The sequence below is a fragment of the Phaethon lepturus genome, unplaced genomic scaffold (genome assembly GCF_000687285.1).
Source record: "Phaethon lepturus isolate BGI_N335 unplaced genomic scaffold, ASM68728v1 scaffold1186, whole genome shotgun sequence".
Classification (NCBI taxonomy): domain Eukaryota; kingdom Metazoa; phylum Chordata; class Aves; order Phaethontiformes; family Phaethontidae; genus Phaethon; species Phaethon lepturus.
In genome coordinates, this window is record NW_010548112.1 from 85,518 (window position 1) to 104,040 (window position 18,523).

The 18,523-nt window shown below is 37.8% G+C and overlaps 1 protein-coding gene across 4 annotated transcripts in view; it reads left to right on the forward strand.

Annotated features, from left to right (window-relative positions):
* QKI (QKI, KH domain containing, RNA binding) overlaps positions 1-18,523 on the forward strand; it is a 121,577-nt gene that overhangs the window by 46,219 nt on the left and 56,835 nt on the right. For 2 of the 4 annotated variants that reach the window (XM_010289840.1, XM_010289839.1), the window contains exon 3: positions 6,194-6,244. The exons of the other annotated variants lie outside the window; for them this stretch is intronic. In XM_010289840.1, the coding sequence (XP_010288142.1) occupies positions 6,194-6,244 (51 nt within the window). The remainder of the gene's footprint in view (positions 1-6,193; positions 6,245-18,523) is intronic. 4 annotated transcript variants of the gene reach the window in all.

The following is an 18,523-nucleotide window of genomic DNA, read 5'->3' on the forward strand; positions in this document are numbered from 1 at the left end:
TTTGGAATGTCTGTGCCTCAAAGCTAAGAATTTTTTTAAAATCGTGATTTCAAGTGATGCAGAATTCTCTTCAAGAAAATGTGAAGAATCTGTCTAGAAACAAACTTTGATTAGCAGCATCAAGTTGTTATGACCTTGGATACGCTCTAAACCAGTTTGTAAAGATTACTGTCAGAGCAGTTCTTTTTCTGTTGAAAACTAATGGCCTATGATGTATTGGAGGCCAGATTAGATCATCCTGACGATTCCTTCTGGTCAAAGTCTCTGAAATTTGAAAAAAATGACTTAGAGTTAAGCTTAGATACAAAAAGAGGCACAGCAATTTCAATACAATGTAATGGAACATTTAATTTATCAAAGTTTTATATACATCACAAAAACTTTCATTCTCCCTATATATGTGTGTGTGTGTATACTACTGAAGGATGTAACAATTCTACAATCAGGTTGAATGTAAGGTTTGGGGTTTTTTTTCTACGTACTTGGCTTTGTGCATCATAGACATCATACATATATTCTTATATGCTAAAATGAAAATAATTTATTGGTGAAGATCAAGCTGAAATTTTGGTACTCCAGTATGATTTGGCTACATGTAATCTCAGAGAACTCAAAATTTTAATTGTGTAGGTTTTTTTCTTTTTCTGTATGAAGTTCTATTGCTTTGGTCATACTGTGAATAAGGCACTTCTATCGTATTCAATGCCTCATTAATCCTGAATTCAAGAACAGTATTCAGCAAGAAGCTTTAATGATTAGGGTACTGGCCTTTTGTTTTGTGTCTTGCTACTGGCCTTGACTTAGCTTAGAAAAACTTCTTAAACAGGCTTAGGGTTATTTGAGATTTTTTGTTTGTTTTAAGAAAAGAAGTAAAGTATGTTCACTTGTGTGACAAATTTGAGAGTGTCTTCAAGGATTTTTAAACAGGAGAAAAAGTGAGGCATGATTGCACAAATAGGCAACAGGAAATGAAATTCTGCAGCAAGTTTGAGATGAACAAGATCAGGCCTGAGAGATCAGGGGGAGACTGAGAACACAGTGTTAAGTCCCCCCAAAGTAGTGACAGCAGTAGCAGAAGGCATTTTTTTCCCCGTAAACATATTCATAAATGCTGATTTATCTGTGACTTTTTACAAATACGTTTTCTATGGTGATAAAGTTTCTTGCTTTCTGCAACCGAGAAGAGTAATTTTCATATGTATCAAACTAGATATTTTACCACTTCTTTGAATTCCAGTCTGTTCACTCTGTCTTCATACCAGTAGTTATAGTGGCTAGAGTGTTAAGAGCTACGTAATTACTTGAAGGTGGGGAGTGATTATTAGGACATAGAGAACTTTCAGAACGCATGTATGTCAGTATCCTGGGATGACTTAGGTCAGGTCTGTGTATGGTACATAACACACACAAAAAAAAAAGCTTCCCTTAGGGAAGGGAAATGTTTGAAATGCAGAAGTGGAAAGCTAAGTATGGAGCTGTGTATTGGTTATTTTTGTGCCTGGAGTTTCAGCTATTATGTGCTTATTCGGAGTTAATTCAGCTCCTCTTTGGAGTTTCAGTGAATATATACAGTGCAAACTTTATTTCCTAGTTTAACTCTTTATTTTCTTAGTGCCTATACTTATGTATGTAAATTGGAAAAAAATGTTTGCATGTCTGTGTTTTTGATTCTTTGTGTGTGGCATTTTTATGTACCAGTTGAATTACCAGATTTAGGAGTTTAATCATTGGTATCTTCAAAGTAAAGAACTAGAACAACACCTCCTTCCCAAGATGGGGCAGTGTTTTAAACTCTTAATAGGTAAGTCATGCTGCATGTTGTATTATGTTAGAGAAAGCTGTTAAAACCATTTATATATATTTAAGTGCCCGAATAAAAACACTTCAGATCTTTCTCTGAGACACCTCATGTCACAAAGATGACAGCTGTTTTTTTTATGAAGTGCTCTGTTCATCCATTGATATGTCTGTGTATTTTATCCTGTTGATTTATTTTAACTTCTTCATAGAAGATGAGCTATGCCTACTTCTTACTTTGCATACACTGCAACTGCAGTGTATTTAGTTGACACACCCGAGGGAGGGGATGTCATCCAGAGAGTCCTGGACAAGCTTGAGGCATGGGCCCATGAGAACCTCGTGAGGTTCAACAAGGCCGAGTTGCAGGGTCCTGCACCTGGCCTGGGGCAACCCCCAGGATCAATACGGGCTGGGGGACGAAGGGGTTGAGAGCAGCCCTATCGAGAAGGACTTGGAGGTACTGGTGGGTGAAAAGCTGGATGTGAGCCAGCAATGTGCGCTTGCAGCCCAGAAGGCCAACCGTATCCTGGGCTGCATCCAAAGCAGCGTGGCCAGCAGGTGGAGGGAGGGGATTCTGCCCCTCTGCTCTGGTGAATCCCCAGCTGGAGTCCTGCGTCCAGCTCTGGAGCCCTCAGCACAGGAAGGACATGGAGCTGTTGGAGTGGGTCCAGAGAAAAGGAGGGCCACAAAAATGGTCAGAGGGATGGAGCACCTCTCCTGTGAGGACAGGCTGGGAGAGGTGGGGGTGTTCAGCCTGGAGAAGAGAAGGCTCTGGGGAGATATAATTGCAGCCTTCCAGTACTTAAAGGGGGCTTATAAGAAAGATGGGGACAGACTTTTTAGCAGGGCCTGTAGCGATAAGACAAGGGGTAATGGTTTTAAACTGAAAGAGGGCAGATTTCAACTAGATCTAAGGAAGAGATTTTTACCAGTGAAGGTGGTGAACCACTGGCACATGTTGCCCAGAGAGGTGGTAGATGGAAACATTTCAGGTCAGGTTGGAGGGGGCTCTGAGCTAGTTAAGTTGTCCCTGCTCGTGACAGGGGGGTTGGACTAGATGACCTTGAAAGGTTCCTTTCAACCCAAACTACTCTCTGGCTCTGGGATTCCTTTCTTGCCTTGTGGAGCTTGAGTGCTGGTGTGTTAAACAGTCGTATATTGTCTATTAAGGCAATTTAGTTGCTAAAATTTTATTGCAGTTGGTCTCAGGCTTTATTATCCCCATTACGAGAATGTGATGTTCTGCTTACAGGAGTGGGATGCATCTTATTAGCCCTGCCTGCAGGCTAAGAGCTGGGGGTGGATCAGGGCGGTTATGGAGGCTATACTGTGTGTGCTTGGCTTAGCATGACTTGCACTGAAAACTTTGTTTTTACTCTCGTTGAGTAGCTTGTCAAATAGTTAAAACATGCTTTAGTAACGGAGGAAAAAAATCCTATCAGCAACTTTTTCTGATAATTTTTTCTGACTTTTTTGAGCACTTTGTAGTGAAGGTGCCTTTTCCTGTGAGACCATACAGTTTTGCAGCAGTAACTTTGAATATGTGGTCTAGGCATTTTTAAATCATAGCAGAAGCTAAATTTCTTTCAGATCACTGTGCATTACTGTGGAGAAGAGCATTGAAACTGGTAGTTGGGATGCTTTTATTTAATTCTCAGTTCTTTTCTGAAGTGTTTTTAGTCATGCCTGTTGCATAACATTTAAATGGAATTTAATGCTTTGTATGAAATAGTTGCATAGGTAGGAGAGGTAACAAGATAAATAGTTATCGTATGTTTACGTATGTTGTATGGGTAACGTATGGGTAACGTATGTTGCATAGTAAAAAGAGTATTAAAACATTATGAAAAAAGTAAGATATTTTTGTATCTCTGGTATGTTTGGTAATTTTAAAGTGAAATTGACACAATATAAATAGACTTTAAGTGGGTGGTATAATAGGTATTGAAATAACTGCAGATGTCTTTAAATCAGAATGTAATTCAAAGGGTGTCTATTTACATTTTTGTCAAATTATACAGGATTGAAGAGGTTCTCACATTCTTAGGCAGAGTACTGCCTGAGCTCTGTAAGTTAATCATATTAGTAGGCTTGAAAGGACAAAATCTTACTGCTATCACAAATTATTGAAGGTTTTCAGTGAGTGGTAGGGCACTGTGTTTGGATTGATGTAATGGTCAGTTCCCATTAAAAGCCTTAAGACATCTGTTCCCACTGTTTGATGTTCCATCCTCAGGAGTCAGTAGAGTGTGTGAGTTTCTTAAATTGGCCCCTGCATAATTGTCTAAGCAGCAGGGGCAGCTCAGGGGAAGTGGCAGAGTCAGGATCACTATTTTTAGTGATAGCGGGTTGTTAAATAAACTTAACCTGCAGAGTTGAACTTGACCTTCACATGCCATGATAGGAGATACACGAGTGTCTGCATTAAAAATGTTTTTACTTTAACTCCTGATTTGCTATTTTGTCATTAGTTTCACACAGTAAAGTCGGAAGATTTTGATGAAAAGGATTCCTGTTCAACAGAAAGGAGAAAACAGTATAATTTTGTTCATTTTTTCCTCATAGCTTTGAAACATGAATCTTGTGTATGATCCTAGAATCTTACACTTTGTAGACCTCTAAGTTACTCTTCTGAACTAAACTTGATTTTCTTGACTTATTTTCTAATACTTTATTCTCAATATTTTAGAGAAAGATAATTTTTCCTCATTTTCTTTTGAGTTCCATTCTCTGCTTATAGTTAATATGTGGAAGGAAAAAACGCCACAAAACACCCCACCCCGCCAACCAACAACTCACCGCTCCACAAAAAAAAACCCAACAAAAAACCCACACACAAAAAAACCCCACCCACTTTTGAATTGTGCCGTTGAAGCATTTAATTCAGTGCCAGGTTTGAATCAGTGCCTGGCTGCTTGTTACAACTGGAGAAGTAACATTTTAATTGTTGGTAATACAGAGAGAGTTGAATTGAGGAATAGACCTAGGGTAAAGATGCCCAGGTCTTTGGCCTACTCCTGTGCAGAATTCAGATTATCTGAGTAAGTTCCTTAAGCCAATGCTGTCCCTGAAATAAATGGTTATTAAACTGTACCTTGTGTCACACGTGTTCCTATCTAAGTATATCAAAATAAAATACTCTTTTGTCAGAGAAGGGTGTTGAGGCCGTCTAATGCCACTTTAGCATTTCGGCAAGGTCACATTCCATGTATGTAACGATGAGAAACTTCAGCCAGTTCAATGGTTTGGTTTGACTTAAAACATTGACTACAACCCTGTACTGGTTGAGTGTAGTTTATCTGCGATATATAATTTAAAGGCAACCTAGCTTCTCATTATAGTTTTTTAAGCATGTACTTTGGATATGTTTTTCTTATTTTTAGGCATCCTGCTCTTGTTTTTCTTGATGGTTACATTTTTTCATAAGCAACATTTTTAACTTCCCTATTTACCAAAAAAATTTTACTTTCCTCTTATATATATAATAGTTACATAGTTGAAGTGTGGGTGGAAGGAATAGGGGCTTTGAACCTTTTTTTGAACAGATTACATGGTACCATCCCATCTCACTTAAAATTAATGAGCTATTGTGTTTGTCCCAACAGTAATGGATATTAGTTAAAATAAACTATCTTCTTTGCTCATAAGCTATTCTCTTTGCTCATTTGCATCTGGTATGAATTTGACTTTTTTTTGTTTTTTTAAACTAGCCTCATGCTTTTAGACGAACGCTGTTTTAGAAAAAACAGCAGCCTTTATGTTCTGGTAACTGCATCACTATAGCATACGTACGAACTGTCTTACAGGCATGTTAGTAGTGGAAGAGAAAATCATGTTTGCCTCCCTTTTATACCTAGCCAGGTCATGTTTTTTTCACTCTTTGCCACTTGCAGAGAACTTCTAAGAATTGTTTTTGTACTTACTTTGCTATTTTGACATATAAAGAGGCCCTGAAAAGGACTGGAGCTTTTTATTTTAAAACATACAACCACAATAAAATTTCTAACTGTTTTTTTTGTTTGTTTGTTTTAGCGTCTGTAATGTTAATTCATAAAACTGTGTGCAAATCACCAGTAGTGATAGTGCAGGGTTACGTAACTTTGGAAAGGCATTCTGTGTTGTCACTCAAATGAAAGAAAACTTGAAGGAGGTGGGGGTGAGGGGAAGAAAACTGAAGTTCTTTGTGACTTAGCTTCTGTTGGTTCTTGCATTCTTTTCCCTTAACTAGGTTGTCTTATATTATGGCTTCTTGGGATTTGAGTGTTAACAAGAAGGAATAAGTTGTGTCCATCACAGGATAAAACAAAAACCCTTATTCCAACTCTTCATGCCGCTCTTAAACATCTTAAAGAAGCAGAATAGGGCACAAGCCCAATTTTTTTTTGCTTTTCAGGTCTTCTTTAAGAGCAGAGACAACCATGATCCAGCAGTTTTGGAGGTAGAGGCAAGTAAATGTTTTACTTCTTGTAAACATTCCGATAAGTTTTTACAAATCACCTATAATTTGAGGAGACCCTGGCTGAAAAAGAACCTCACCTTCCCTCTCCTAAATGGTGAATAAAACTGGATGAGAGGAAAAAATTATTTAAGCTTTTATTGATTATTGACAGGCTTTGCATCAGTTATGTGCTGTTGGCAATACCTAATTGGTCTAAGAATAAACACATTTAATACTAGTAAGCTTTTTGTGATAAAAGTTGTTGAAATTTTTTTCTTTTGAACGTATTTTCAAAATGTAAGTTGTGTTGGGTGGCTCATCATAGTGATTTTCTTTAAAAAAAGCAGGGGGAGGAGCTAATATTTGCTACCTCCAACTGCTGGTGTTCAAATCGGCTCTTCAGCATTCTCACAGGGCAGTTCAACAACCTTTTATGTACTGGGTCTAATCCTGTAATTATTTTTATGCTGGGGATATTTCTGAGACCTTGTGTTGAGTTTCTCCTTGAAGGCAGCACTTGCATTCTTAAACTAGTATTTTTGCTCTTTTCTGAAGGCTGTATTGGAGTTACAAGAAGGAACTATCCATCTGTATTGCTGAAGTTTTAAAAATCAGTCAGCCTGTGAGTGCTACTGCTGATCAGTAAATTTGACCCCTGATGGTATCTCAGGCTGCAGTTCCAGGGCTGCTCTTCGGACAATTTAAGTCAACACTTGTTGTTCAGTACCATTCACGCCAGCCCTGGCTAGGCATACTTTCTCCCTTCCATGTGACAGTTAGTGGTGATTTAAATGACTACAATGACCTGCTTCAGTGCTAAGCCAGCTGAAAACTAAAGCTGGAAACTTCCTGTTGCGTTTGAGAGCCATGAACAGGATCGCAAGCACTTTAATACGTCTAGGTGCTAAGGAGCGCCGATTTAGAATAGCTTAAACTGTTGTGGGACTACAGGCTTTAGGCAAAGTGCAGTAATTGTTCTTCAATTAGTTGAGCTGGATGACTGTGGCTTGTTAGTATGCTGCGGAGATGATGCTTTTTATGTCTTCAGATGATAAATGCAGGGTCCTCAACTCGTTTTTTAGACAGAAAATCTGGAACATACAGGCTTGAAATACCTCTTCTCTCCACCACTAATGAACTTCTTGCTGTGTTTAATTTTCTTACTTAAAGATGCAGACATTTGAAGCAGACCAGAATTTTTTTATTATGAATGATACTAGGTGGGTACTAACTCAGAACTGGGAAGCAAAGTTGTGAAACTGTACACTTGGGTTTTAGTTCTTTGAAATATCAGAGCTGGTTTTGGGGAAGTGCTGGAGTTTTTCAGTGTTTTTTGGCATCGTTTTCCTGTTTGAAATTCGTGATTTGTGACACATCTGGATGAATTCTTAAGTCATAATAGAGTGTAAAGATTAAAATGTAATAGCAAATACTTAGAGGTGTTTTAATCTTGTTGGCAGCCTGCAATTGTAACATGGAAAATACTAATGACATATAGCATACTGATACTGTTAATTCTTACCATGCTTCTTTGAATGCTTTGTAAAGAACCTTTCAAACCTGTTCAGTTAGGAAACTAGTTATTTTTTTGGACCTTCTTCTTCTCAATAAAAAGAGATAATTTGCATCGTTTCATAACAATACAGGATTATGTGTGTTTGGGAAAGTTTTGCTCAACTTCTCGTTTGGGAGGCGGGAGGAAATGTGCTATTCCATGCTAGAGTGTTACAATGGGGAAAGGAAAGAAGCTAGACTTTGGTCAGCTAATGTGGGAGTATGGTTCGGTGGGATAAAAAATTTTGCCAGTTAGTAAGCTGTATTCACCCAAATACCTGTGCCAGTTTGAGAAGGGAGAGGAGGGGAAAAAGAAAGTAGCCAAGTCAGAAGTGGGAGGTCAGCACCTGCAGGTTGGCAGTAAATCTTTGTCAGCTGTTGGAAATGTGTTCTGAACAAAGGGATTATGCTTGTGCTTTCCCAAAGAGTAGGAAACATTCAGAATGAAGGAGCCCACCTTTCTTCCAGCTGTCTCTCTAGGATGTGAGCAGAGTGTGTAATTATTTTTGTCCTCAATTCATGCACAGTGCTGCCTTATTTTCTAAGATGGATAAAACCACTGTAGAACATAAGAAAGGCATGCACATAATGACCTTTTCTCCTCAGCCTTACCATCTTACTTTGACTTCTGTTATTCAGAAGTATATTAATTTAAATTGTAAAACTTTGGTTTGATTTTTGTGGGGGCAGACAAGCATGCAATCTAAAACCGTATATAATGGACATTTTAACAAAACAAGTTTGGAACTTGTTTTCTGAAGAGTAGAAGCAGTTTTTTTATAATTTCTTCCATGTTTCTGATAATGTATTGGAATCTATTAAAAATTACTCACCTTAAACATCTTCAGACTTGGTTAACCCATGAAGGATTTATTTTGCTTCTGTGGCTTCATGTTGTAATGACACTCTATTTGGTTCTTCTAATCTGTCCAGTATTTCTTCATAATATTTCTCACTTCATTAATATCTTTGTTTATCTGAGGGAAATGGCTAGATCTACCTGTGCTTCTCTTTGGGCAGAAAAAGCAGAACTTGCAATTTTGCGTAATTAAATAAGTTAGTTTTTCATGTTACAGTGACTTGCAATGGAACCGCGATAATTTGATTAATTGTGATTTTCATTCAGTTTGTGCACTCAGTTTTACTCAAAATATTGCAAATGAAAATGTCAGCAGATTCACTATTTAATGAGCGTTTTAAAAAATTGCATTCCTTTGAATGTTTTGGTACATTTTACCAAAATCTGTGGGATTGAAAAAGTTCATGTGGAACTGGATGTTTTTTGTGGAAGGATGATGTTGTCCCCTAAACAGCAGTTGTAGGACTGCTAATTGAATATGATCTTGAAGGATGCATATCTAAACATTCTCTCCTAAGATAAGTACACATGTGTGCAATGTAAATATTGTGCTATTTGACTTTGAATCAAAATTATGAATAGCTTTCACTTTCTTCTGTGTTTATGTAGTGAGCAAGGGTTTTATTAATCTTTATTTTCTAGTTTAAAAAGTTGTCAGCAATATTTTTTTCATAATTACTCCCTTACAGAAATGTAATTTCAAGAATTTGACTTGAAATTACTTTTTCCTGTTAAATATTTTCACACGGTTTTTATTTTAAATGTGTTGCACACATACTATAAAAGGAACTGATAGTAGTGTATAGTATTTTAAATGAATTGAAAAATGTGTGGTTTTCAGTTGTTACATGTAGAAAGCGAGTAAAGAATTCGAAACACTGACCTTAAGGACAGTTTTCAGTCAAGGACCAGAGAGCTCTCTGTGAAAGCTGCCAGCGAGTACAGATGGGTTGCAATGTTGTAATTCCTATGAATCATTAAAGTAGTACTGCTGAAGGGAACTACCCCCTGGCTTACTGATGGTTTTGGTGTGGGTTTTTATCACTGGATTAATGCCACCTGAGAGGTAAAGGGGGATACCGATTCTGAAGATCCATCATCTCTGTACTGTAGGAAAGGCTTCCCTAATATATTAGCAACGGTATTCTTAAGAAGCATTTAATATCAGTGATAAACTGGCACTCAGCTATACAGTCTTTAACTGGCATGACTACCACTACCTTTTTAATCTAGCCTTGAGAACACGTGCCACCACATGCTGGATACCCTTCACTCTGCAGTCGTCATAATCAATAGAGTTGTTGCATGAAACTGGTCATAAAGAATGTTTGGAACAGTGGTCACACTTTGAGTTACCACCTAGATAACTTGGGGTGTGTCAAATGCCATATAATTGTAGCAAGAATTTGAGGCAACTGCTGCAATAAAACAATATAATTACAGACTGTGTGCAAGGTTTCAGTCATAAATACATGGGAGGTTTGTGTGCTGAGATCATTTGAGGCAGTAGTTCTGAATTTCAAGGACTCAACTTCAGTTCATTAGCTGATATTTATTGTCAGTTCTGTACTCAGTGAGAAATTTGGGGAGTTTTCTGTATTCTCTATAACAAAATTTTGTTTTATTTTTAAAGCAGAAGTTAGGTTTATTTAATTTGCATTAGTATCTTGCCTGTTACTTTCCATTCTTGAACTGTTGTCTGGGTTATTTGTTTGCAAATTTATTTTGCAATTGTTGCAACTGAGTAAATACAGAAAGAAAACTATTTCTAGAGGAGGGAGTAAAATGATTAAAACTCAAAGATATATAAATATATGTTTATTTAATCACCATAAAATTCAATTATTATTATAATTTTAGAGTAAGCTTGCTATTTTAATAGCTTAGTGAAAAAATAAGAGAATGGGCATAAAATATAATGCTAGACTTTTATTATTAAATGTGTTAAAATCTAACAGTCTTAGCAGCAGTGCTATATAAAATGCTATATAAATGCTACATTCTTTGTTCCACTCAGTACTGTGCTACTGATTGTGGGTCACCATTGAAGAAAAAGTTGGATGAATCGTGGGCATCAATATACTACATTATTATTTCTGCTTTGCTTAGAAGTATTACCATAGTCTGAATCCAAAGCGGACAACACAAAGCTCACATATCCCATTCTTCAAAACAAAAATAAAAGGGAAAAACAAAACCTCAGAAAAGCTGTATGAATGGAGGTTCAACTGGAATAAAAACATTGCAATTAACTGGTGAGCTTTCTAGCTGTGGAGCAAATCAGTTAGTATATGGCTTAGTGACTCTGAAATTTAGCTTTTCAGTTGTTTCCAATGGGTAAAGAACATCTTGCCCTGTCTGAATAACACAATATATTTGATAACATGCTGTGAACTTACGCCACCTGTAGCATAATGTCTGTTTAACAACAATATTCTGTTAAAAATGAGTTTGTTACATTAGTCAAAGAATTTGTTTCTCTTCTCCAAAAGACCTGTGGACTGTAGAGGGGAGTATTTAGAGCAGAGTAAGCAATGGGATAAGAACCATGGGCAGTCAGCTGCTTAACAGTACCTGGTTACTAAGATATAAAGCCTTTCTGTAATAGAGCTTCACGAGGCCGGCTGACTGCGGGATTAACTTTGAGCATCATTTCTGGTCTCACTCCTCTCTCATCCAAAACGCAAGGCATCCTTGTAATGCTCAAAATAAAGCTCAAAATTCCAAAACTTAGTACTGTGGGAGAAATTGCTGTGTAGAGAAATGAGACAGAGTGAATAACTGAGTAACATATTAATTATATAATTTGTTAGTGGAAAGCACTCCTAAGCCATTACAAAAGGCTTAAAAAAAAAAAAATCCTTATGTAATAGGGCAGTATTAGTGCTGCTGTATGATGAACGGGAAACAGGGCCACTGAAACCCAGCTGATGTCTCCTGTGAAATTGCACCTTTTTAAGAGTGTGGAGATTGCAAATTCAAATTAGAAGATGCTAGAATTAAGGCTGGTAGTTACAACCTTTTTGTGTAGATGAACTTTTCCTTGGAGTTAAGTCACTACGCTGTGCATGACTAGGTTTTTTTCTTTGCCACACCCTTGTTTAAATAAATGGGACATAGTATGTTAATTTCTCAGGTAGGCAACTGAGAGGTAACATTTGAAGTGGAAAATGTTGATTGCTTTGCACGCCTAACTTGAGGTGAGTGGAAATTGAGTTTTCAGAATACTTAACTTTTAAATAGAAATCTATGTATTACAGTAAAATGACATTTGCCGTAAGCGGCGCTGAGAAGCGCCCAGCGTGTCTAACAGAGTGGCAAGTCAGGCAGTCGGAGCATGGGGCTCCCTCATCCTCATGCCCAGGTGTGAGTGGCTTGGAGCGGCAAGGCAGCCAGGTGTGACTGACAGCTGTCAGCGTCCTGCAAAGGGCTGTGCCTGTGCCCTCCTTTGTGCTCTGTCTGCTACTTGCGGGCTGTGCCACTGAGCCAGTTCAACTTGCTAAACAGGCAAAACCTAATCTGACAGCAGTAGTTCGCTGCTGTGTGAAACCGGCTCTGGAAGGGCCCGGGGAGAGCTGGTGCAGGGAAGAGGGAAGGGAAGGAGTCTGCAGGCAGCCGAGAGGAAGGAGAAAGGGATGGAGGCGTTTGGTATGGTGGGAGTGAGCAGTGACCGTTTCAGCGCTGTCATTGAACTGAGGTCTGTGGAAGAAACCCTTCTATACAAGAAAACTCAGAATAGTGCTGACTTGTGATTTGGGAGAGCGTCTTTCTCTGAGGCTGTAAGATCAGTGTTCTAGTTATAAGCACAGATGTTGTGTCTAAAGCTGGCAATATTCATTTAGGCAACCACTTACGGGAAAAGTTTGGTTTGTGTTTAGCACTACATTTTCTTATTGGCATAAGAGGTGATTTGAATCTAATTATTCAGGATCGCATTTAACTGCCTAGGCACTTGAATCTTCTTGCCATCCCTGCAGACCTACAGGAAGCAGGAGTGATTCAGGCACCTGCTCTTCATTATGCATCTTTGAGGAAATCTTTAAGGCAGATTCATCCCAAGGATTGAAATAAGAAAGGGGAAATAAGAAAAATATTAGGTGTAATCACGTCAATGCTGATACCCTGTTTTTCATTAAGGTCAGGATTCTACAAAGCACTCCAGCTTATACATGAGAGCTGTTGTAACACTGGCTACAAACACACACGCACACATGCACGTGTGCCCCCGCGCCCCCCTTGTGCAGTTTGACTGTGTGTGTTCTTGTCAAAACACACAGTTATTGTTAAGTTACACATTTATCCAGAACAGAAAGGCCCATTCCCAAGCAGTGTAAGACACAGGTTTGGAGCTAAAGCTCTGGCATTGGAACCATGTGAGCCTGGCCCTGGCAGTAAAAACAGATTTGCTTTTCTGTGCATGGCCTCTTTTCTGCATTTTGCTGCATTCTTGTAGCCCAGCAGTAAAGTACTATTGGCAAAGTGTCACTGGTTAAAGTATTAAAGTTACTCCGCTTTCTCTATCCTTTCCCATCCCCAACCTGACTCTGAACCAATCTATGAAAACCTGAGATGATGAATGTTTGTTTTATCTCTTAATTTTTTTAAACTTCACTGAGCAATAACAGTTTCTTTATGGCTTGGGAAGTTATTCGAAGCTTAACTACTACCTAGGTATGTTTGGTTTGAGTCATGAGTCTCTTATTTTTGTTGCTTTGACAAACAGTAAAAACCTAAAGATCACAATATCCTAAAATAATGCTAACAACACAACACTGTAAAAATAATTTTATTTTACATTACAAGTAATCTGTATTTAAAGAAAGTGGTAACCATTCATACTCATAGAGGTCACAACTTTTTTGTGCTGACAAAGGGTAAAAACTATGAACCTGTTCTTTTTTACTTCATTTGTTTCTTGGGGGGGGGGTTGGGCAATAGGGAAGAGTTTTCATTTTTGTTATATTTAGCTGGCAGTTCTGTGCAGAGTTTAACTATCTGGAACTTGTTTGTTACATTATGTGTTAAGAGGTGGTACTTTTCGATTTTCTTGGCACACTGAGGTTACGTTAACATGTTTAATCTGAATTTCTGTTAAAAATGTTCTGTAGTGACATCTTTGTATACTTTTGTGTAAAGATTTGAGTGAGTGAAATTTCACTTTTACTAAGTGTTAAGTGGTTTCTGAAAAGATGTTGAGGTTAGTAATTGCATATTATTGTAAACGTCAACAGTGTGAGAAAATGGGGAGGAGTAGTTCTCTCTTACAAGCTCACAATTTATTTGTAACTAAAAAAAGTGAAGGATTGGCGTGACTATACTGTCATTTTACAAAGTTGTCTTTGTCTTTCTTTCTGTCTTAAGACTTTCACCAAGATTGTGCAGAGCAATCCCTAATTGAAATATCTTTTATTTTTCATATATATATGAAGCATATGTGCGCCTCATCCTTGAGGAAACACTAAAAGCACAATGGTTGGATTTTCAAGTAGAGGCCAAGTCATTGGACTCGAAGTAATAGGCAAATTGAGATTAGGAAATTAGAAGTGTGGATATGTTGGCAGTAAAATGCAGGGTGTAAGCAGCTCTACTTATTCTGATAACTCCAAAAGGTCACTTAGCTTTTACATTTTTTCTCTTTGTATTTCTTTCTTCTCCTTTTCTTTAACAGTGCTGCAAATTCAGTCTGAAATAAAGAAAAAAAAAAACAAACCTAAAAAGTTCACTTATTCCTAGTTATAAAAAAAAAGAAATTTAACAAATTATGTGTGAATTAATGTAGCTTTGTCTGTTTCTTAGACTTTTAACATAAATGAGTAAAAATTGCTGGAATTCATACTTAGATTAAGCAGGAGTAGCACCTGAAGAAAATTACGGTTTTATTTTGCTGTTTCTTGACCCTCATGATTTGTTCTACATGACTTGTATGTGGACCTGTCATAGAAGAGCTGGAGCACAGATGTTTGAGGATGAGCTTAACTGAGAAATGGATCAATCTAGCACTGAGCTCAAATTATTGAGGGGAATGTTCATGCGTTGACCAGGTTTGCTATGCAAAGCAACAATCAAATCTAAGCAAGGCAGAGAGGAAATAAAATGTGGAGTAGAGAAATAAAAATGGTTGACAGTCAGTAAAGACAGATGCCACAATTACCTGGGGACGTTACTGTTGATGAAGGTTACATGATAGTACTTCAACAGAGGAAAGAAAGTGTTTCAAAAACTGTAAAATTATACCAGCAGTCTTAAGAGCTCATCGTGTTCTACACTGAATACAGAAATATCATTTGTTTTATGTTTTTTACTTTTACAAGTGCCAGTGACTAACACTGCATTGATTGCAGTGTTCAAAATTCAGTATGCTCTAAATGGTAGTCCAAAGTACAGTCAAGAACAGTGTTTTGGGGTTGGTTTTTGTTTGGGTTTTTTTTCCTTTTTGTTGGGTTTTTCTGGAACTATTTAAAAATACCTCTAAAGAAATATTCGAGAGTACTATATTGTGTAGACTAGAAGACTGAGAAACCAATGAATGAACACTTCCAATGCACACTTAAATACAGCTGAGGAGTAGTAGTAGCACTTTTCTTTAAACAAACTGTTTAGAAATGTGAAACCACAGCTCAGATATTTCCCCTAAGTTCCCAAATCATTAAGCCACAGGCTCTTATGATACTTTTCACCATTTGTGTTCACTGCACAGATGAAAGTAAAAGTTTCACATGTATGAAAAAAGGAAAAACTAAAGGGCTTACCCTGAAGTTGAAAAGAACCTGTATTTCCAAAGTGCTATTCAGTCATTCAGAACTGCAAGAAGCCTCTGGTGCCTAGAAAAAGAACAGGAGCCCACCTCCTAGTGACATCCTTTATCATTGGGATAGAGCTGCCTCCAGCACTTCATGCGTTTTTTTGTGTTCCCCTCCTCTCCTGGGCAATGATCTGCATTCTTAAAGGGCAAAGTGGAAGGTGCCTTGTTCTGCCTTTCTTTGGCCTGATGTTAGGGTACTCCTATAACATCAGCATGGTGATGTTGATGTATTTTTGGCTGAGGTGGTACTAGGACCTTGATTGTCATTTTCTGGACCAGGGTACCAATCGTTGCACTGTTAACGTTGCATTATCTTGGAGCTGCAACTTCTTTCTTAAACCAACTTTCTTGAAGTTGTCATGCCCTGAGTTAGTTTTGGAAAGTATATTAGATTAGGTCCTTTTGGATGAAAACACTTTCAACTCTCCTAGTTTGAGAATCACAGATGAAAAACAGACCTCAGACTTTCAGTTTAATTAAGACTTATTTTGTCTTTCAGCATATACTTTAGACACCTAGGTAAGTTTTCGGGAGGAATACAGAGGCATATGTTAGCAAGGCTAGTACCTCGATGTACTAGTCTTCCTCCTGGATAGAAATACAATGGTAAATTAACCTATAATACAACTAGAATATTGCTTAAGTAAAAACAAAATACACAGTACTTTTTACTACATAAATCTTCATGTAATTAAAAGCGTAAATTTAATAGTATTATGTAGTGAAATGTGATGATGTTGTTACTTACATGTTGATCCTACTTTAAGAAATACCTTTTGGGTCATGGAGGGGGAATAATTAATAAAAACTGGTCTATTCTGGATATATTTTCTGTTTTGTTTTCAACAACCTCTTAATGATTGGTAAAATAAAACTTCTAAAGTATCTTAAGACTGTAAACTGAGTAATTTAATATCTGTGTGTATAGAAGTGCGCAGTATGTAGGTGCTGCTTGATACTAAGGTAGATGAAAGAATACTTAGTTTTGTTAGCCTTTGTCTAAAGCTGAGTAGCAGAATCAGCTCTACACTGATTAATAATGCTCATAAACTTAGAGGCAGATAGGTTTATGCAGAAGTTATGTTAGAACGGTTGCATGTTATTTTGAAGTTAATTTCATTAGTGACTGCTAATGAATGGACTTTGAGTCATGAGTTTAAATAAACTTACTGTCTGTATTTCATGATTAGAGAATGCTCTGAGGAATGTGTCTGCTGTCACAGATTAGGTTTTGTTGATCTAAGCCTTCAGTTAAAAATGTCCTTTGTACCTTGAGATTCAGAATATGGAGGTACTTCCCTTCAAAAAGCCATCTGAAGGTAATCCTGAGTCAAGACGACTCTTGCATTCAGGTTTTATTGGTATTTCATTTTCTTTCAAGGGAATTTGGTATTTGTTTACTACATTAACAGTGGTCAATGTGTGAAAATAATCACAGTATTGTGAAATGCCTTGTACTGCTTATTCCCTTTTCTGTAGGGGAATAAAATTATACTTGGATATAAGCATAACTCTGTCTTCATATGAAGTTTACTACTTCAGGAATACTGGTAAAGTTAAAATGATAAAACTGTTACCTATAGTCCTAAGTCAGAGAAATTAACAGCCTCACTCCTCTGACTAGGTAAAGTTTGACACCTCACGGTAATTTTAAGTATCAGTATTAACGATTGCATTCATCTCTAACAAATATATCCAGGTATTGTGTTTATGCTGTGCATTTCATGTGCTAAATTCTCATTTATTCCCTGAGGATACTGGTGCATACAAAACTTTTTTATTTTCATCCCAAACCAGTGAAATATTCAGTCTTAACGGGCTCCTGGGTTCCGATAGCACTTGGCAAGACAGCTCGTTCCACAAATGATAGCTCCTGTTTTTCAGACTGGCACGACTTGAAACAAATGTGCAAGAAGAAAATCCTGGAGAGTCGCAGTCCTGTTGCCTATTTCACAGACACTTGCCCTTTGCGACGGGGAGTTTCTGCCGGCTGCACCCTCCGGAGCAGTTCGCTGGCCTGCTATAACCGTGCAGAGCAGGGGATGTGAGCGCGCTGGCTTGGGCGGTGACGACCTCGGTTATCAGTGAGGCCACAGATGTAGAAAGAACCAGCATGGTGTTTCATGCATGTGGGAACCGTTTTGGCTGCAGGGCAGATCTGAACTTGGGGCGCCACTTGGTTTGAAGTTTCTTGAGCACAAAGTCTGTGTTGAGGCTCCGAAACAAAGAACAGAATCCGCTTCTGTGCGTTTGACATTAGATTTTTTCATGCCATCAGATTTTTTCAGAATAGTTTTAAAAAGATTTTTTTAGATAATGCCCTTTGACATTGACAGCTACTGTCTAGTTTAATGTGAGCTGGAAGACACCCACTTCTTTGTCCAGAATTGTCTTGAAAGGGGCTTAGTATACAATAATAATGGCTAATTAAAGACATACTAAATAACCCGAACTTGCCTGACATTCAAAACAGTAAGTATTGTCACTGTTAGTTTAAGCAATTGATCTGTTGCTTCCATAGGAGAAAACTTCGATCAGAAATTCTAAATGTGAAGTAAGCTACAGTGTTCTCCCTGACCAGGTGCTATTCCTTCAGCATTTCTTTCCTTACATTTTTTTTCTCACCAGCTTTCTGCTTGTGAACTGCTACCATTAGAAGCTCAGTAGGAGCAAAAGTCTGTGTTAATTTGCCTGACTGTAACTGCACAATTAAAGCAGTTTATCAGCAGGGGTTAGGACAATCAGTGTGTTCCGATGCTTGGTGTTATAAAATTACTTCTGTTGTTCAAACAGATACTGTAATTAGTACATGATTTTAAACTGGTTTTCTGCAAGGCTGGTTTGGAGTTTCATCTGATAAAAACCTCCTTTTTTGCTACATACCTAAGCACTTGTTTTGTTTGCAGTCCTCTTCTAAAGTAACAACTTTTACTGAAATGTTAGTGTCAGGAGTATATCATGTGAATACACCTGTGAATATGGGGAGTGGGTGGGTGTGTTTTTCAGGGCGGGGGGGGTGTGTTTGTTTTTCATGTGTCAGTCTTGTCAAGACTTAGATTCACTAACAAAA